The sequence below is a fragment of the Vulpes vulpes genome, chromosome 9 (genome assembly GCF_048418805.1).
Source record: "Vulpes vulpes isolate BD-2025 chromosome 9, VulVul3, whole genome shotgun sequence".
NCBI classification, from domain to species: Eukaryota; Metazoa; Chordata; class Mammalia; order Carnivora; family Canidae; genus Vulpes; species Vulpes vulpes.
In genome coordinates this window covers 34,586,857-34,604,744 of record NC_132788.1, presented here as the reverse complement: position 1 = coordinate 34,604,744, position 17,888 = coordinate 34,586,857, and the positions used below count along the sequence as shown (strand labels likewise).

Genomic DNA, 17,888 nt, shown 5'->3' with positions numbered 1-17,888 from the left:
ATAGAAGTATTTTTTTTTTGTTATTTTTTAATAGAAGTATTTTTATGGCCAAAAAAGAAAAAAAAAAGTTGAACTTCTTGCCTAGAAAAATCCTTTAATGTCTTATATTACCTAATACAGTTTAAAACCCAAAAATTGTGTTAATGAAGATTCAATTTGCACGGGAAAATCACCCTTCTCAGTATGAATAAAAACTCTGATTCATTTTAAATGGCAAAATCTTCAGAACAAAAAATATAGCATCTCCAATAGACATCTAAAGACAATAAAGTTATATTTACAGGATGCTATCATCAGAAATCACTTGGAAGCAAAAAGAAACTGCTACCATTTAACTGTCCTCTTTGTCAGCAGTCAGCTACGACCACACAAATTAAGGACATTCAGGAACCAATGAAATAAATGTATTCTAGGTGAAATAAGTTTCACAGAACAGACAATTCTTATAAAGTTTTTTTTTCTTTTCCCCCTGAGAGTCAAGTTAATCAATCCTTGGATTGCATTCAAGACAAAAACAAGAGCTCTAAATCCTCAATCATGTTAAGATCAAAATTATGTAGACATTTGTTTAGAAAAGCTAAAATGTACAATAAAGGAAATGTAAATAGCAAGACAAGGTGCTTAATAGTAGTACCATGGCAGAATGTATGGTATTTGGTAGAATAAACATTAAGTGACATTTGGGGCAAACATTATTGCTTGATGGAATATAGCACCACTTTGAAGAATAAAAGATGGTTAGGATTAACCGCCTTTTAATCAATAATATGCATTTATCGGAAAAGTGCTTGAAGTACTTCCGGAAAAAGGTTAAGTATGAGGAAAATTTTTGTAGTATATATTTTAAATACGTTACCCACTTTTCTTCATTAAACAGACAATGAGCAATCTATTTTAGTAAACTAATATCAGATTTGCTACTGTCAGTCTGATTATCAAATCAACAAATATAAAATTAAGGGACAGAAATGTTATTCAAACTTATAAAACAAGTTAGAACATTATAAAGTAATTTTATGTCAAAAACATTTCTGATAATTATTGCTTAAATATACAGTGATTACACTTGTGAAATTTTCCATATCATGATTGAGAAAATTTCTTCTGAATGCTAACATTTATCCTAAGCAAGAGAGAAATATCTAAGGGACATGTAGACATTGCCTAACCACTGTGGAAAATAGCCCAAATTCCCCCCAACAATTTTAAAAAACTAATGTCACCATGATGAGTCAGGAATCAGAAACAAGACAATATGATTACACACATGCTCTAGGAATTCAGCCAAATGACTTCTTTATAATAATTTGCAGCTAGCATTTTGCTTAGTCTTTATAAAGTAGGATTTTAAGTAAACTTCCTTGTTCTAAAAGAAAAGGTCTGCAACGGATAAATTGCTATGCAGAAGCACAAAGTTTTTTAATGCAATCTTCTATAAGAAGTAATTAAATTTTAAAAGCCAAACAATCTAACATCAAATGTGACTTCCTTCGAGATAGACTTTATCTTATCCATCAGTTTCTTTTTCTTCTTCAATCATCTGAAATATCAGAATTACTACACTGGTAACCTTCATAGTAAAATGTGATACTATCTTATTTAAACTAGCTTGACTTTCTATAACAACTATTTTGGGAGTGGCATTTCTAAAAATAATTTTATCCAACATATGCATCAGTCATATTTGAAGGCAATACAAAATTTCTAATAAAATTGGTAAAGTTTTTAGAGTACTACTCAGATACTGCAACATGATCTCTATTTTTAAGGGGAGGGGGGAAAAGAAAAAATCAAACTTCTATAAATGAATGGGATTTTGGATACTTATGGTTGGCATAGAAAACAGAATTCTGTAGTTTCATTGGACATTTTTACAAAGAAAATGTCTCAATGATCATGTTTTCAACATCATTCTTCATATATATATATATACACACACATATATACATACATATATATACATACATATATATATATATATATATATATATTTTTTTTTTATTGTTGACTGGGGTGATGCAGAAAGCCACAAATGAGAAAAGGACACTAAGGTTTTAATAAGGGGAACAAAAAGTTGTTTTCACCAGTATAGATTCACATTACAGTACACCAATATTGACAGCATTCTCTTGTCTATTTTTGGTACAGAAGATGGTATCTCTCTACACAACCTTGTAAGGCTTCAGTAACTGAAACATAAAACAAAACAAACAAAACCCCCAAAAAACAAAACAAAAAACCCAGCCTATTAGTTTACAGTTTATTTTAAAAATTCTGAAAGACACTGCAAGTTCTAAACTTTTAGTAGTGCTACCCATACACAACCATCTGGTCAAGAACCCAGTAAAAGAGCCTCCTTTCAGGGAAGCTTTGCAACAGTAGAGTTGTGCAATATGGATGTTTCTTACTACAAGAAAAAAATTATACATGGCACATTCTCATTCGTATTTTGTAATGTAAAAAGTTACAAACATACCTAATCAAATAAATAATAAAAAAAGAATTTGAATGTATTTGTTAAGTATCCTAAAACCACTACATAGAATAATGGCAACTTTCACTCACAGATTATTTACATGGTAATACCCAGTGTGGGTACACTGCTACAAAACTTAAAACAGAAGGAGTAAACTTGAAATGTTTTCCATAATAAAGATCTAGCAGCATGACTATCTAATGCTGTTTTATCCCGATTGCTTCTGAAATGTTCCTTTTTAGTCTGTGTCTTCATCCAGTTCATAATTGTCTTTATCATAAATATCTTTTACTAAAAGAACCCGTACAAGCATATTTTCCAAGGTGTTTCGGTCCAGTGAAGTAGATGTGTACCAGACAGGACTATCTGTAGAACTAGAGCATTCTGGTTGCAAATAAAAAACATCCATTCTCTGATTAAGATTCTGTGGACTTTGGGAGAAAGGAAAAAGTCAATTTCACAGTATATACACAAAACTCCCCCAAACTTTCTTTTTTTCTTCCAAGAATAATTCCATTACTATTAACCGTATCATGTGGTCAGACCACGTCTCATTACTTACATTAAATATTCTATCATTAAGATATATTGGAAGTTAATTTCTGTGATGAAAGATTATTTTCCCACCATAATTTAAATTCTGTATTTCACTGAATCCAAAACAATAGAAACAATATTTTTAATCATTACTTTAAAACTGCCACTCAACCAGTAAAATGCTGCCAATTACAATTTTAAAATGTAAACATAACATGCATCCCAGTTTCAGAAATAGTAAAATCTGAAAAATGTGTCTTAAAATTGATGAAATACAGTCGCTCATAAAATAAAATTACCCAATAGCATTTTACAAAAGAAATTTTAACTTTTAAAATACCAACAAGATAATAGTAAGATAAGAGTTTCTAATCTATAGATGACACCATTACTTTTATGAGTTCTTAAGAACTAACCTGGGGACCTCATCATAACTTATAAAACTTTACATAAGAAAATATACTTAATTCATAAGTATATTGAAATATACTTTCAACTCTTTGAAAATCAAAGAGTACATATATAAAGCAACGGACAAGCATAAAATAATTTATGATCTGTAAACATTTCACTGGTTTAAAATTTTCAAAAATGTCTGTTCTTATTAGATTGGGGGGCGGGCAGTGGTAGTAGTAAAACTACTATATTTTTCAACCCTGTATCCTTAAGTACTTTTCTCTTAAATGTAAAGTACTTCATTTTCATCTCCATTTTACCTTTGAACATACCTTTCATCAGGGGAGTGGGCAAATTATAGCCTATCACTTATTTGTGTTAAATTTTATAACACAATAAAACTATTTACTATAAATAAATTTAAAATATATAGTATTATTGACATATAGTATATGGCTGCTTTCTGGCTATAATAACAGAAGAGCTGCAGCAGAGACTCTATAACCCAAAAAAGCTGAAAACATTTACTATCTGATCCTTTACAAAAACAGTTTGTGCCCTATGCATTTATATATAATATAATCATTGGGATTACTGTAGTTTAAAAGATGACTTCTTAACATAAGCTCTAATCCTAAAGTATAAAGTATAAGCTGGGTATTTTATAATAATGAGACAACAAATATTAGGCATGAAGAGAGAGAGAAAAATCTAAAAAAAGATCAGTGAAAAAAAAGTCACTTTGTAATGTTAAATTCAAGGCAACTAACCCATACTACCATTTGAAAAATTAAATATCATTAACACTTACCTTTTAGACAAGTAGCATTCAAACATTTTCACAGGACATCTAGACGGATTGGCTGTATTTTCAATTTGTTCAAATACTGGCTCATCATCTTCATGTTTTCTTTTTCCAGTAGTAATTTTATCTTAAAAAATAAAAATAACATAAACTCCTAAGACCAATCTTGAAGACAGGATATACTATTCACTTCTAGTATCTACTATACCAAATATGTGGCTTCTGGTAACTCACAATTTTTCTAACAGAATGAACTAAGATGTTTTAAGAAGTTGTCTTACTTCATGAAAATAGCAGTCCTTAGATTCCTGACAAGTGACCTAAGGTAGTCTTTATTAAGTAAGGCTAAGTTTGGTTATCCTTGCCACAGACGACCTGAAAATAAAAATGTTACACTACCTTCATTATCTGTTCCACATAAGGAAGACACTTGGTATCGAAGACATGCTTTGTTTTCCATTGTTAAAGGATTTTTTTTCCAGTGCCTAAATACAGTGCCAAAGGAAAGTCTTAAGTGTTGTTCCACTGTTTTCAGGCCAAAATACTTAGTGTTAAAGTAGAACAGGGTATTCAGAAGAGCTACAGGAGAGTGTGATCCTAGCTGTTTTATCCTCCAGAGATAATCTTCTTCAACTCGAGAAAAAATTGACCCTTAAATAAAGAGAAATATTTTTAAAGAATTACAATAAATAAAACAATTTTAATTTAATCATCTAAAAAATAAAGTTAATTCAAGAACAAACCTATTCCAATCCTCCATTCACACCAGGTCAAAACTGGAATGAATTTCAGAATTCCCTATGCAGCTCTTTAAAAAAAGAGGCCAGGGGAGACACACTAGACTATGGAATTAGCATCTCTGGAGTAAGGGGCTAGATGTTTGCTTCTGTTCTTCTGTAGGACAAGCACAGAAGGTCAGAAAGGAATTTAAACCTGTAGAATTCCTGAAAAAAGATCGTTGATTTCCATTCACAAACATATTTTCTTCACACACCTAAAACAGATTTCTTAGAGAAATTTACATTACAATATTATCCCCTAGAAGCCTTATGAAATAAACATCCAGTGTCTTACTCCAGAGAAAGAGGGTCACATTTATTACAAAATTCTTCATAAACAGTAGTTATCAACTACATTCATTTCTAACTCAACAAAAGATGAACAGTAAGTTCATGAATAGGTATACTGAAAAATATGCCATCTAATTTAAATTATTCCCTAATTATTTCTAATATGCTTCCTGTAAAAATAAAAATCCCAGCAGCAAGTCAGCAATGGAATGCCTTATTTAAAAGGCATTACAGGGACACCTGGGTGGCTCAGTTGGTTAAGCATTCGACTCTTGACTTCAGCTCATGTCATGATCTCAGGGTCATAAAACGGAGTACTGCATGGGGCTCCACACTCAGCAGAGAATCTACCGGAGATTCTCTTTCCTTCACCCTCTCCCTTTGACCCCTCCTCCAACTCGCATGCATGTGTGCTCTCTAAAATAAATTACCAAATCTTTTTAAAAAAATAAAAAGAGTATTACCATCTGGAAGTATGCTGGGTTGCCAACTTCGGAGTATTTTATTCAATTCTTGCTCAAATGTTTGGTATCCTGGATCAATAAATATGTTGTCTTTTCGATTACTACCACACAAGTACTACAAAAAAAAAAAGTTTCTTGAAGGAAAAACCAACTAATTTTAAGTAGTGAATACATTACTTATATTCTCTATGTCTTAAGAAAGAAAGAAATCTTATGTCTATGAAAAAGAGGCACAGTAATGCAACATGAGAGATTACTGGCTTTATCTATATATGTAAAAATCATAAAGTTACCAATTACTCTGATGCCTAAAAAACTCAAAGCTGAAATACACATCTAAGAATCCAGAATGTAAGAACTGGGAGAAATCTTCAGTCTGTCAGATAAAAGCAGAATATCTGGCTCTAATGCTCATTATATAGCACATGGAGAAAAAACAAAATTAGACTTTCCAGTAAGAGTAATTAAAAGAAAAATTGTGAATGGTACAGATGGGATAAAATGTTACTCTGTAGCTGTCTGAGGATCTCTTCTAGCAATCTTTGTCAGGCTAAGGCTTTTTTACTTACTGCCTCTGTTTAACTCCTGTGAGTCACACAAATTAATGACTCTAACAACTTACTATGACAAACCTTAACAGCGAGGGTTGTTAAAGAATAATTTAAACACTAAAGTTTGCAAAGTCTCTCTCCAATGTAATCTAAAAATAAAATAATGTAAAAGTAAAATGTATGACAATAGCACAGAGAACAGGAGGCAAGAGTTGGAAAACTTACACTATTTTAAGGTTCATACATTATACATAAGAGATAAAATAATTTGGAGGGTAAATAACTGGAGATGCATATTAAATTCTAGGGCAATCACTACAAAAAGGCATAAATAAACCAGTAGTGGAGATAAAATACAATCATAGAAAAATAACTAATTCAAAAGAGAGCAGGGAAAGAAAAACAAAATACCCCACAAAGAACAGATAGAACAAATACAAAACAACCAGGGGGACAGATTTTCATCCAATGAAAATGTGATTACACTGAGTATAAAAGGTAAACCAGGTAGCAAACTAGAGTCCTTGAGCCAAATCTGGCCCACTGCCTATTTCTGTCAATAAAGGTTTCTTGAAATACAGACAAGATTGACATTTGCATACTGCCCAAGTCTGCTTTCATACTACAATGGCAAAATTGAATGGGTGCATGACACAGACCAGTGGGACCACAAAGACCAAATAAAATGTTTACTCTCTGGTCCTTTATTAAAAAAGGGAAAAAACTTGTTGGTCTAAACACAGCAAAACAAGATTGGTCGACTGGATTTAAAAAAAAAAAAAAAAAAAAAAGGTGAAGCCTAACAATATGCTACTTACAAGACACCTATTTTTTTTTAAAGTAATCTCTACACCCGACATGGTACTCAAACGCATAACCCCAAGATCAAGAGTTGCATACTCTTTCAACTGAGGCAGGGAGATGCCTCAAGACACCTATTTTAAACATGAGGACACAGATAAGTGAAAAATTAAAGGATGAAAAGATATATACATATACTAATCAAAAATCAGACTAGCAGGGCACCTGGGTGGCTCAGTGGTTGAGCGTCTGCCTTTGGCTCCAGGTATGATCCCAGGGTCCTGGGATAGAGTCTCACATCAAGCTCCCTGTGGGGAGCTTGCTCCTCCTTCTATGTCTCTGACTCTGTGTGTCTCTCATGAATACATAAATAAAATCTTTTAAAAAAAAATCAGACTAGCATATCATCATCTGATCTAATATTAGTACTACTAATCAGACGGAAGATTGGCCATCATAATTTCAAAATAGCAGAACAAAAATTCCTAACTAATGCCTTTCAAATAGGATGCAAACCAAGTGCCTGGCAATCAATGAAGTAACAACGTCAGAGCTTCCTCTGCTTTTAGGTTAGTCAGAGGACTGGAATTAAACTATTTTCTAAGCTATCTGGAAATTCTCAACGTTATTATTGTAGCATTAATTGGTTAAAATGCAGTATCACAATTTGATCTATTTAATGAGACTACAAATATTTTTTTAAAGTTTTATTGTTGTTTTTTAAGTAGGCTCCACAACTAGCAGGGAGCCGAAGTTGAGGCCTAAACTCACCAGCCTGAGATCAAGACCTGAGCTAAAATCACGAGTTGTACACTTAACCAATGAGGCACCCCTATAAATATTTTTTTTAAGTAGGGTCCCTAGACATTTTTAAAATGCAAATTTAGGGCACATTATAGAAAACAATCACAAAAGTGAAATCCTAATGTTTGGAATAGCAATTTATATTTTTTGTTCCTAACATAGAGCAGCATACATAATAATAAAATAAAAAAAAGAGGGAAGGGATTCTGAAATAATCTTCAACTATATTAAGTCAAGCAACAAAGGTAAAGTACTTTTTATGTACATTCAGAACTTATATTCAGAACTTATATTCAGAACATTCAGAACAATAACTAGCCAAAAACTATTAGGCTCTCGGCTATACTACAAGTAGCTCCTAAATGATATGTCAACACTCAGTCCTTCTGAAGAGGCTTCTCTGGCAATCCTTGATAAGTTAAAATATCTGCTGCTTTTACTGTTACAGAAGAAATGACAATTTATGTTATGAGTCACTGCTGTAGTATATGAAGTAATACTATATTATGGTATTGTTATTTTCCTTTAAAAGTAGTCTCAATTTACAAATAACTAATCTACAAAATTTACAAACACCTAATCTTCCCTATCACCAAAGCCCAGTAACTTCTGCTTTTCAGAAACAAATGAGAAGCCAAAGACAGCAGCACCTAGAAAGTAATCCTGGAGAAAATGCCCTGATGGGCCAGGCCTGTCTGAAGAGCAACAATCTCAATCAAAAATTATATTCATAGAGGATGCCTGGGAGGCTGTGGGTTAAGCATTTGACTCTGGATTTCAGCTCAGGTCAGATCTCAGAGTCCTGGGATAGGCCCAGCATGGACTCCACCCTCAGTGGTGAGTCTGCTTCAGATTCTCTCTCTACCTCTCCCTTTGCCTGTCCCCCTACACTCACACACATTTATTTAAAGATAAATAAATATTTAAAAACAAAAAAGCAATGTAAACACAACCCACCATTAATTTAGCTACAAATCAGCAGCTCTGGCATTTCAATAATATTATTCCAACCATCAGCTACCAGAAAAAATACCTCCAAGAAAAAAATGTTGAATGTTGAATGTGATCATTAAAAATGCTTAATATCTTTCATGTTTCACCATGGATAAAAGATGAAGTCTAAACATTTTATCAATGAATACAGGCCCTTTGCTATATGATTCTTACCTACTTCATACCCCACCCCCAAACTCTCTACACTTCACATTCTACATTCTAGCCATGCCAAGTAGTTCCTGGAAAACTGTGACCTGATATGTATTTTTCTCTCTTCTTGGAGTGTCATTGTTCTTCCTTGATTCTTCTTGCCTAGAATTTCTATATATATCTCAAAGCTCAATTTAAAGGTCTTTACCACTGTTCTATTTCTTCAGATTACATCCTTAGAATCAATTAGTCCTATTTCTGTGCCACCACCATACCATTCATGAGAACGATGCTGTTTAAATATCATTTTTATATGTATTTCAAATCCCTGAGCAGAGTGAGCTACTTAACTTCCCTTCATCACCAAAAAATGGTAATAGTAAGGTTGTTGAGAGGATTAAATGATATGTCAAGCAATTAGCACAGCAAGCAGTAAACAATTTAAAAAAAAAAAATCTCTGATATCTACTCCAATGTTCAGTGTTCAGCATACAATAAGCATTTAACTAATATTTCCTGAAAAAAACCAATGAAATAAGGATTAGTATATAGTAAAACTCTGACTGTTTTACACCACTGCTATGAAAAATAAGGCAAATTATTAAGGCCTTTCTGAATCAAAAAAATATTAAATGTTTTAAAATGCTGGATGTATTTTAATAGAATTTAACTATCAAAAAAAAAAAAAACAATTATACAGAACTCAAACAAGATATACAATTAAGCCTGTTCATCTGACTTAGCGACTGCCACAATGTATTGGGAAACAGAGGGAAGGAAGCTATAGTACAAAAGTGATTAATATGGTTCCATGTTCTTAGTTGACAAACTATTATACCTTTTACATGTTCATAACAAAAACAGAGAAGCATACATATCTAGCTAACCATGATGAGGTGGGAGGATTCAGGAAAAGGGTATCCACAGTTCCACTGACAATGGCACTTGGTTTGGGGGCATGCATGTGTTCACCTGTGTAAGATAGTGGGATTTCATGTAATTTTCTTTTTTTAACAATAATCATTATTCCTTATTAAGCCAAGGGGAAAATCAACTATTTCGTTTGTGAGGGAAAAAAAAAAAATGCTGTGCTCCCCTTTCATATAACACCCAGTTAAACATCCATTTAATTACATTTAACATCTCAATATACAATACAGAAGCAGCTACCTGTTTACCTACCTATATTCACAAGACTTAGTCCTCACAACTAAAGATGTTATTTCTTCTAAACACAAATCTAAGAAAATCATACTTCAACATTATCTTATTTTTATTGTCATATGTGAACAAAACCAGTAAATACAACGGATAAATATGCACACCCTTACAAAAATAGCTGCTATTTCTGTACACATCCTTGAAGTAACATTAAACAGCAATGATTTCCAGAAAGTATATTTTAGATACCTTATTTTTACACTGAATTTTAGGATTATTTTTAAAGCTGCTTAGAAATACCAAACAGTCTTTTACAAAATTAAATCAAGTCTGTGAAAATATGTCCAATGATGAAAAAAGTAAAAGAAAATTTTCAAGTGTATTAAAAAAAAAACCCACAAAATTTATCATCTTTACTATTTTAAAGTAGAGTTCAGCAGTTAACAACTTTTTTGAGGAAACATTGTTTAGTACATAAAGAACCTGTAAAAATAGAAGAGGTAATTCTGACATATGCTATAGAATAGATAAAATTTGAGGACATTATGCTAAGTGCAATAAACCAGTCACAAAAAGAGTAATACTGTATGATTTCACTTATACAAGATACCTAGAGTAATCAAAAATATGGAGACAAAAAACAGAATGGGATTGCCAGGGGGAGAGGGAGGAGAGAATGAGGAGTTACTGCCTACTGGGTAAAGCATTTCAGTTGTGCAAGAAGAAGAATTATCAGTATGGATGGTGTGAATGTGCACAGGATTACCAAGGTACTTAATACCACTGACTTCTACACTTTAAATTAAATTAAATTAATATGGTTAAGTTTTATATTTATTTTACCACAATAAAAAAAATTTCGAAAGAAGAACTTAAAGACTTCATTTATAATCATTCATTACATAATCCATTTAGCTCTAAAACCTCTAACAGTAATTGGAATTCTAATATTTACATAATCCATTCAGAAAAAAGCAACCCAGAGATTCAACCTCCTGTAACAGGGTTATAAGGAAGCCAGCCAATTCTTTTTACTTAAAGAAAATGAAAATATAACAAAAATTTGTGGAATGGAGGTAAACTAGTTCATAGAAGAAAATTTATAGCTTTAAATGTTTTACCAGAAAAGAAAAAAAGGTCTATAATCAATGATCTTAAGCTAGAAAGAAAGAACAAATTAAGAAAAGAACTAGAGACCAGAGATTCAAAAAAAGAAAAATCAATGAAACCAAAAGCTCTGAAAAGATCAACAGAAGAAAACTGAAAAACCTTAGCTTCATCAGCAATACAGGCAGACTAGAAAGAACCCTAGCCCAATTAGGCCCAATCCCACTAGCCATCTGTTTTTCACAACCTATAAACTAGTAAGGACTGTTCTGTTTTGTTTTACATCTATAAACAGTTACATTTTTAATGTGTTCTCTAAGTAGCTACAGAACATTGTAGATTTTTGCCCTTTGGCCAGCAAAGCCTATATTATTTACTATCTTACCCTTTAAGAAAGTCTGATTCTAAAAAAAAAAAAAAAGTCTGTTTTCTCAGTTAGATTGCCCAAAACAAAAAGACACAAATTATCAGTATCGGGGATGAAAGAAGGATAAGCACATCCTACAGACATTAAAAGGATAAGGGAATATTACCAACCTATACTAACAAAAATTTGACAGCTTTGATGAAATGCATAAATTTCTTTAAAGATAAAACTGCCAAAATGTACTCAAAAGAAAGAGAAACTAAATAACTCTATAGCAATTACATGAATTGACTTAGAAATTTAAAACCACCTCAAACAAAAATACAAAAATACAAAAAAACAAAACAAAACAAAACAAAAAACCCAGACCCATAAGGATTTAAGGAAGGAATAATACCAATTCTCACAAATTCTTTCAGCAAATTGGAGGAAGGGACACTTCCCAATTCATTTAATGAAGCCAGTGGTATTATTCCAATATCAAAGCCAGGGAAAGACTATGGACATTTGCCAAGTCACTAATTAATGGTAAATTAGCAAGTTTAATCAGCAATATATAAAAAGGATGATATATCATTATCAAACAGAGTCTCTCTCAGAAATTCAAGGTTGATTTAACATCTGAAAATTGATATGCCATTATTCACAGAAAAAGGGAGAAAAACCATATGATTGTTTCATAGATGCAGAAAAGGCAACTGACAAAATTCAATAACCTTTAACCATAAAAATAGCAATATTAACTAACTGGAACTTAATAAAAATTTGGAAGGATAAAAAGGGGAAAAAGGGATCCCTGGGTGGCGCAGCGGTTTGGCGCCTGCCTTTGGCCCAGGGCGCGATCCTGGAGACCCGGGATCGAATCCCACATCAGGCTCCTGGTGCATGGAGCCTGCTTCTCCCTCCGCCTGTGTCTCTGCCTCTCTCTCTCTCTCTCTGTGACTATCATAAATAAATAAAAAATTAAAAAAAAAAAAAAAGGGGGGGGAAAAATCCTCTCAGCAACAAAATAAAAACCTATAAAAATTTTCAGCCAGTTAGGAAATAGAAGAAAATTTCCTGGTAATAGGAAATTACAAAAAACATACGGGCAACATCATACATAATGGTGAAGGATCTCCCCCAAGAATTAGAAACAATCTAAGGGTTTTACTCTCATCACTTGCATTAAATGTTAGGAGGTGGGAGGAGGCCTGAGATCTCTAACTGATGTAATAAGACAGGAAAAAGAAGACATGCAGGTACACGAGAAAGAAGTAAAACTGTCTTTATTCAGACATGATTATATATGTAGAAATATCTAAGAAAAAGAAACATGTACTTGAACTAACCATGAATTGGTATATACAGAATATAAAATGAATTTTACAAAAATCAATTATATTTCTACATACAATTAATTGTCAGAGGAAACAACTAAGAGAACAAAGAATATTTGACTTTACAGGAAGTAAACTAGGTGGAATAGAGATGGGTAGGACAGAGATCCCCATTTTTTTAAATTTTTTATTTTATTTTATCGTTTATTACACTGTAATTTAATGTTACCTAGATACTAGTTTGTAAGCTGAATTTCTAGCAGAAGCCATTTTTAACTGAAATTTTATACAGAACCCAAAACATACAAAAAAAGTACACCTGGATTAAAACAACACAAAGAGCTGGAGTTTAGATGGCAGAGAAGTAAGGGGACCCTGGGTTTTCCTCATTCCTCAAACAGAGCTGTGCTGAGGTCAGATCACTTGGAGGAAATCAATCTGAGGACTGGAAGAAGGACCTCCATGATTGGGAGTGAGACCTCATGGAAGGTACAAGGTACATGGAAGTAAACTGAGGGAGAGAAAAGTATCCATACTCCGGAGGGAAAGGAATGCTTTCCTCGGGCAGAGAGAAAGGAGAGAGGAAGAGAGCGGTTGAAATGAATGGGGTGGTGCCATTTTAGCCTCCTTACCAACATGTTCAGACCTGAGAGAGCAACACGGCAGCCCCCAGGGGAAGTGGGAGTCGTTTACATCAAACCCAGCCCCCAAGTGCCTGGCAAATACTTTAATGGGGCAGGGCAGACACCAAGCTAGCACAGCAGGGAACTCCCCCAAAAGAGCAACACAGGCAGCATACTACCTGCACCAAGTCTACTGATCATATAGGCGCTTCAAAGTATCCTCTTCAGTTCTGGTGGAAATAGGACCAGGCTGTACTACTTCTTTCCACTGGAATCAGGCTTATAGTTTTTTGCTTGTAACTTTGGTGTTTTTTTTTTTTTTTTCATTTCCTTTTCTGTTAGGATCAGGCATCTTTTTTCTTCTTTGAAATCAGGCTTATAGTAATTTTTTAAATTGTCTTGTTTTTTTTTCATTCCTTTTCCTTTTCTCTTCCTTGTGGAACAGGCTTTCCTGTTTTTCTTCCTTTTTTTTCTTTCTTTCCTTTTTCCCATGCTTTTTTTCAACAAACAAATCAAAGCGTACCTAGATAAATGTCCAAACACTCCCCACTGCAAGAAAAGAGGAATCCTGCACAGGACTGACCAGTGAGAAAGAACAGGCAAAATCCAACAGTAGAGTGTTCACAACATACACCAGAAACACTTCCTTAAGTACCAGGCCCGGGTCAGTGTATGACCTCTTTTTAATACAGCATTACTCTCAGGTGGAGAAAATATAACAAACTTTCGTAACACGCAAAAGAAGACAGAAACTTAGCCAAAATGACAAGATGGAGGAATACTCCACAAAAGAAAGATCAGGAAGATATTACAGCCAGAGACCTACTCAAAATAGATATAAGCAATGTATCTGAACAAGAATTTAGATCAATAGTCATAAGACTACTAGCTGGATTTGAAAAAAGCATAGAAGACACCAGAGAAACCCTGCCTGCAGAGATAAAAGACCTAAAAACTAGTCAGGCCAAAATAAAAAATGCTGTAACTGAGATGCAAACCTACTGGATATAATCACAACAAGGACTAGAGAACGAGAAGAGAGAACAGGACAGAAAAACACTATAGAAGATAAAATTATGGAAAAATAATGAAGCTGAAAAGAAGAGGGAAAGAAAGCTATTAGATCAGGAAGGCAGGTTTAGGGAACTCAGCAACTCCATAAAGCAAAATAATGCCCATCATCACAGAAGTCCCAGGAGAACAGTGGGATAAAGGGGCAGAAGGTTTATTTGAACAAATTATATCTGAGAACTTCCCTAGTCTGGGGAAGAAAACAGGCATTCAACTTCAAGAGGCACAGAGAATGCTCCTCAAAATCAATAAAAATAGGTCAACATCAGGGCATACCATAGTGAAACTCACAAAATACAAAGATAATGACAGAAGTCTGAAAGCAGCTAGGGAAAAAAGATCCTAACCTATAAAGGTAGACACATAAGGCTGGCAGCAGGCCTGTCCACAGAGACCTGGTAGGCCAGAAAGTAGTGGCAGGATATATTCAACGTGTAAAATGGGAAAAATATGCAGCCAAAAATATTTTATCCAGCAAGGCTATCATTCAGAATAGGAGAGAGAGTTTCTGAGACAAAAACTAAAGGAGTTTGTGACCACTAAACCATCTCTGCAAGAAATATTAAAGGGGAACTTTTGAGCAGAAAGAGAGACCAAAAGTAACAAAGTATAGAAAGGAACAGAGACAATCTACAAACACAGTGACTTTACAGGTAATACAATGGCACTAAATTAATATCTATCAATAATTACTCTGAATGTAAATGGACTAAATGCTTCAATCAAAAGACATAGGGTATCAGAATGGATTAAAAATAAAGACATCAATATGCTGTTTACAAGAGACTCATTTTAGACAAAGACACCTCTACATAGAAAGTGAGAGAACCATTTATCATGCTAATGGACGTCAAAAGAGAGCTGGAGTAGCCATCCTTACATCAGACAAACTAGATTTTTTTTTTTTTAAGATTTTACTTATTTATTCATGAGAGACACACAGAGAGAGGCAGAGACAGGAGAAGCAGGTTCCATGCAGGGAGCCCGATATGGGACTCAATCCCAGGACTCTGGGATCACGCCGTGAGCCGAAGGCAGGCATCCCCAGACAAATTAGATTTTATTTTATTTTTTTAAGATTTTATTTATTTATTCATGAGACACACACACACACACACACACACACACACACACACAGAGAGAGAGAGAAAGAGGCATAGACATAGGCAGAGGGAGAAGCAGGCTCCATGCAAGGAGCCCATCATGGGACTCAATGCCGGGCCTCCAGGATCATACCCTGGGCTGAAGGCTTTAAATCAAAGACTGTAATAAGAGATGAAAAGGATATTATAGCATAATAAAGGAATTCATCCAACAAGAAGCTCTAACAATTGTAAATATTCATGCTCCAAACTAGGAGCAGCTGAATATATAAACCAATTAATAACAAAGAAATTCATTGATAATAATAACAGTACGAGACTGTAATACCCCACTCACAGCAAAAGACAGATCATCTAAGCAACGGATCAACAGGGAAACAAGGACTTTAAATGACTAAAAATGACTAACTGGACCAGATGGACTTAACAGGTAAATTCAAAACATTTCAAACCTAAAGCAGCAGAAAAACATTCTTTTTGGGTGCACATGGAACATTCTTCAGAATCGATGACATAGTGGGTCACAAATCAGGTCTCAACTGGTACAAAAAGACTGAGATCATACCACGCATATTTTCAGATCACAATGCAATGAAACTTGAAATCAATCATAAGAAAAAAAACTGGAAAGACCAAAAATACATGGAGTTTAGCTTAAAGAACTTCCTCCTAAGAAATGAATGGGTCAATCAGGAAATTTGCTCAGGAAATGCCAGGGTAGCCCGGGTGGCTCAGCGGTGTAGTGCCACCTTCAGCCCAGGGTGTGATCCTGGAGACCTGGGATCAAGTCCCACATCAGGCTCCATGCAGGCTTCTCCCTCTGCCTGTGTCTGTGCCCGCCCCATCCCCTCATAAATAAATAGATGAATGAATGAATGAATGAATGAATGAATGAATGAATAAATAAATAAATAAATAAATAAATAAATAAATAAATAAAATCTTAAAAAAAAAAAAAAAAAAAAGACGGAGACACCTGCCTTCAGCCCAGGGCATGATCCTGGAGTGCTGGGATGGAGTCCCTTGTCAGGCTCCCAGCGTGGAGCCTGCATGTCCCTCTGCCCTATGTCTTTGCCTCTGCCTCTGCCTCTCTCTCTCTCTCTCTCTCTCTCTTTGTTTCTCATGAATAAATAAAATCTTTAAAAAAAAAAAAAAGGAAATTAAAGACGAATTAAAAAAACAAAACGGAAGAAAAAGAAAATGGAAACACCACAATCCAAACCTTTGGGATACAGCCTTTGCTGAAGTATACTGCAATACAGGCCTTGCTAAAGAAGCAAGAAAAGTCTCAAATATATAACCTAACCTTATACCAAAAAGAGCTAGAAAAAGAACAGTAAATAACACCTAAATCCAGCAGAAGGGAGATAATAAAGATTAGAGCAGAAATGAACAATAATCAAAAGAACAGATTAATGAAACTAGGAATTAGTTCTTTGAATTAACAAAACTGATAAATCCCTAGCCAGACTTAGCAAAAAGAAAAAAAACCCAAATAAATAACGAATGAAAAAGAAGAGCTCACAACCAATACCACTAAAATACATAAACTTGTTTGTGAATACTGTGAGAAATCATTTGCCAACAAATTAGGCAATTAGAAATGGACAAATTCCTAAAAACATATAAACTACCAAAACTGAAACAGGAAGAAATAGGAAACCTGATCAGACCCATAACCAGAAAACAATGAGATCAATAATCAAGTCTACCAATCAAAAAGATAAGTTCCTTAGGGATTCTGGATATTAGCCATCTCAGGGGTGGATGGCTTCCCAGGGGAATTCTACCAAACATTTAAAGAAGCACTAACATCTATTTCTCTGAAACTGTTTCAGAAAAATAGAAATGGGGGACGCCTGGGTGGCTCAGCGGTTGAGCACCTCTGGCTCAGAGCGTGATCCCAGTTTGGGGATTGAGTCCCACATCGGGCTCCCTGTGAGGGGCCTATTTTCCCTCTGCCTTCGTTTCTGCCTCTCCTCTCTCTCTCTCATGAATAAATAGATAAAATCTTAAAAAAAAAAAAAAATGGAAATGGAAGGAAAACTTCCAAACTCATTCTATGAAGCCAGCATTACCTTATTCCC

The 17,888-nt window shown here is 34.1% G+C and overlaps 1 protein-coding gene across 16 annotated transcripts in view; it reads right to left on the bottom strand.

The window, feature by feature from the left end:
* Positions 1-2,037: 2,037 nt before the first annotated feature.
* ZMYM2 (zinc finger MYM-type containing 2) overlaps positions 2,038-17,888 on the bottom strand; it is a 105,311-nt gene continuing 89,460 nt past the window's right edge. For all 16 annotated transcript variants that reach the window (XM_072719780.1, XM_072719783.1, XM_072719788.1 and 13 more), the window contains 4 exons: positions 5,749-5,863; positions 4,614-4,865; positions 4,221-4,341; positions 2,038-2,907 (listed from right to left, as the gene is read on the bottom strand). In XM_072719780.1, the coding sequence (XP_072575881.1) occupies positions 2,715-2,907; positions 4,221-4,341; positions 4,614-4,865; positions 5,749-5,863 (681 nt within the window). In that variant the 3' untranslated portion in view covers positions 2,038-2,714. The remainder of the gene's footprint in view (positions 2,908-4,220; positions 4,342-4,613; positions 4,866-5,748; positions 5,864-17,888) is intronic.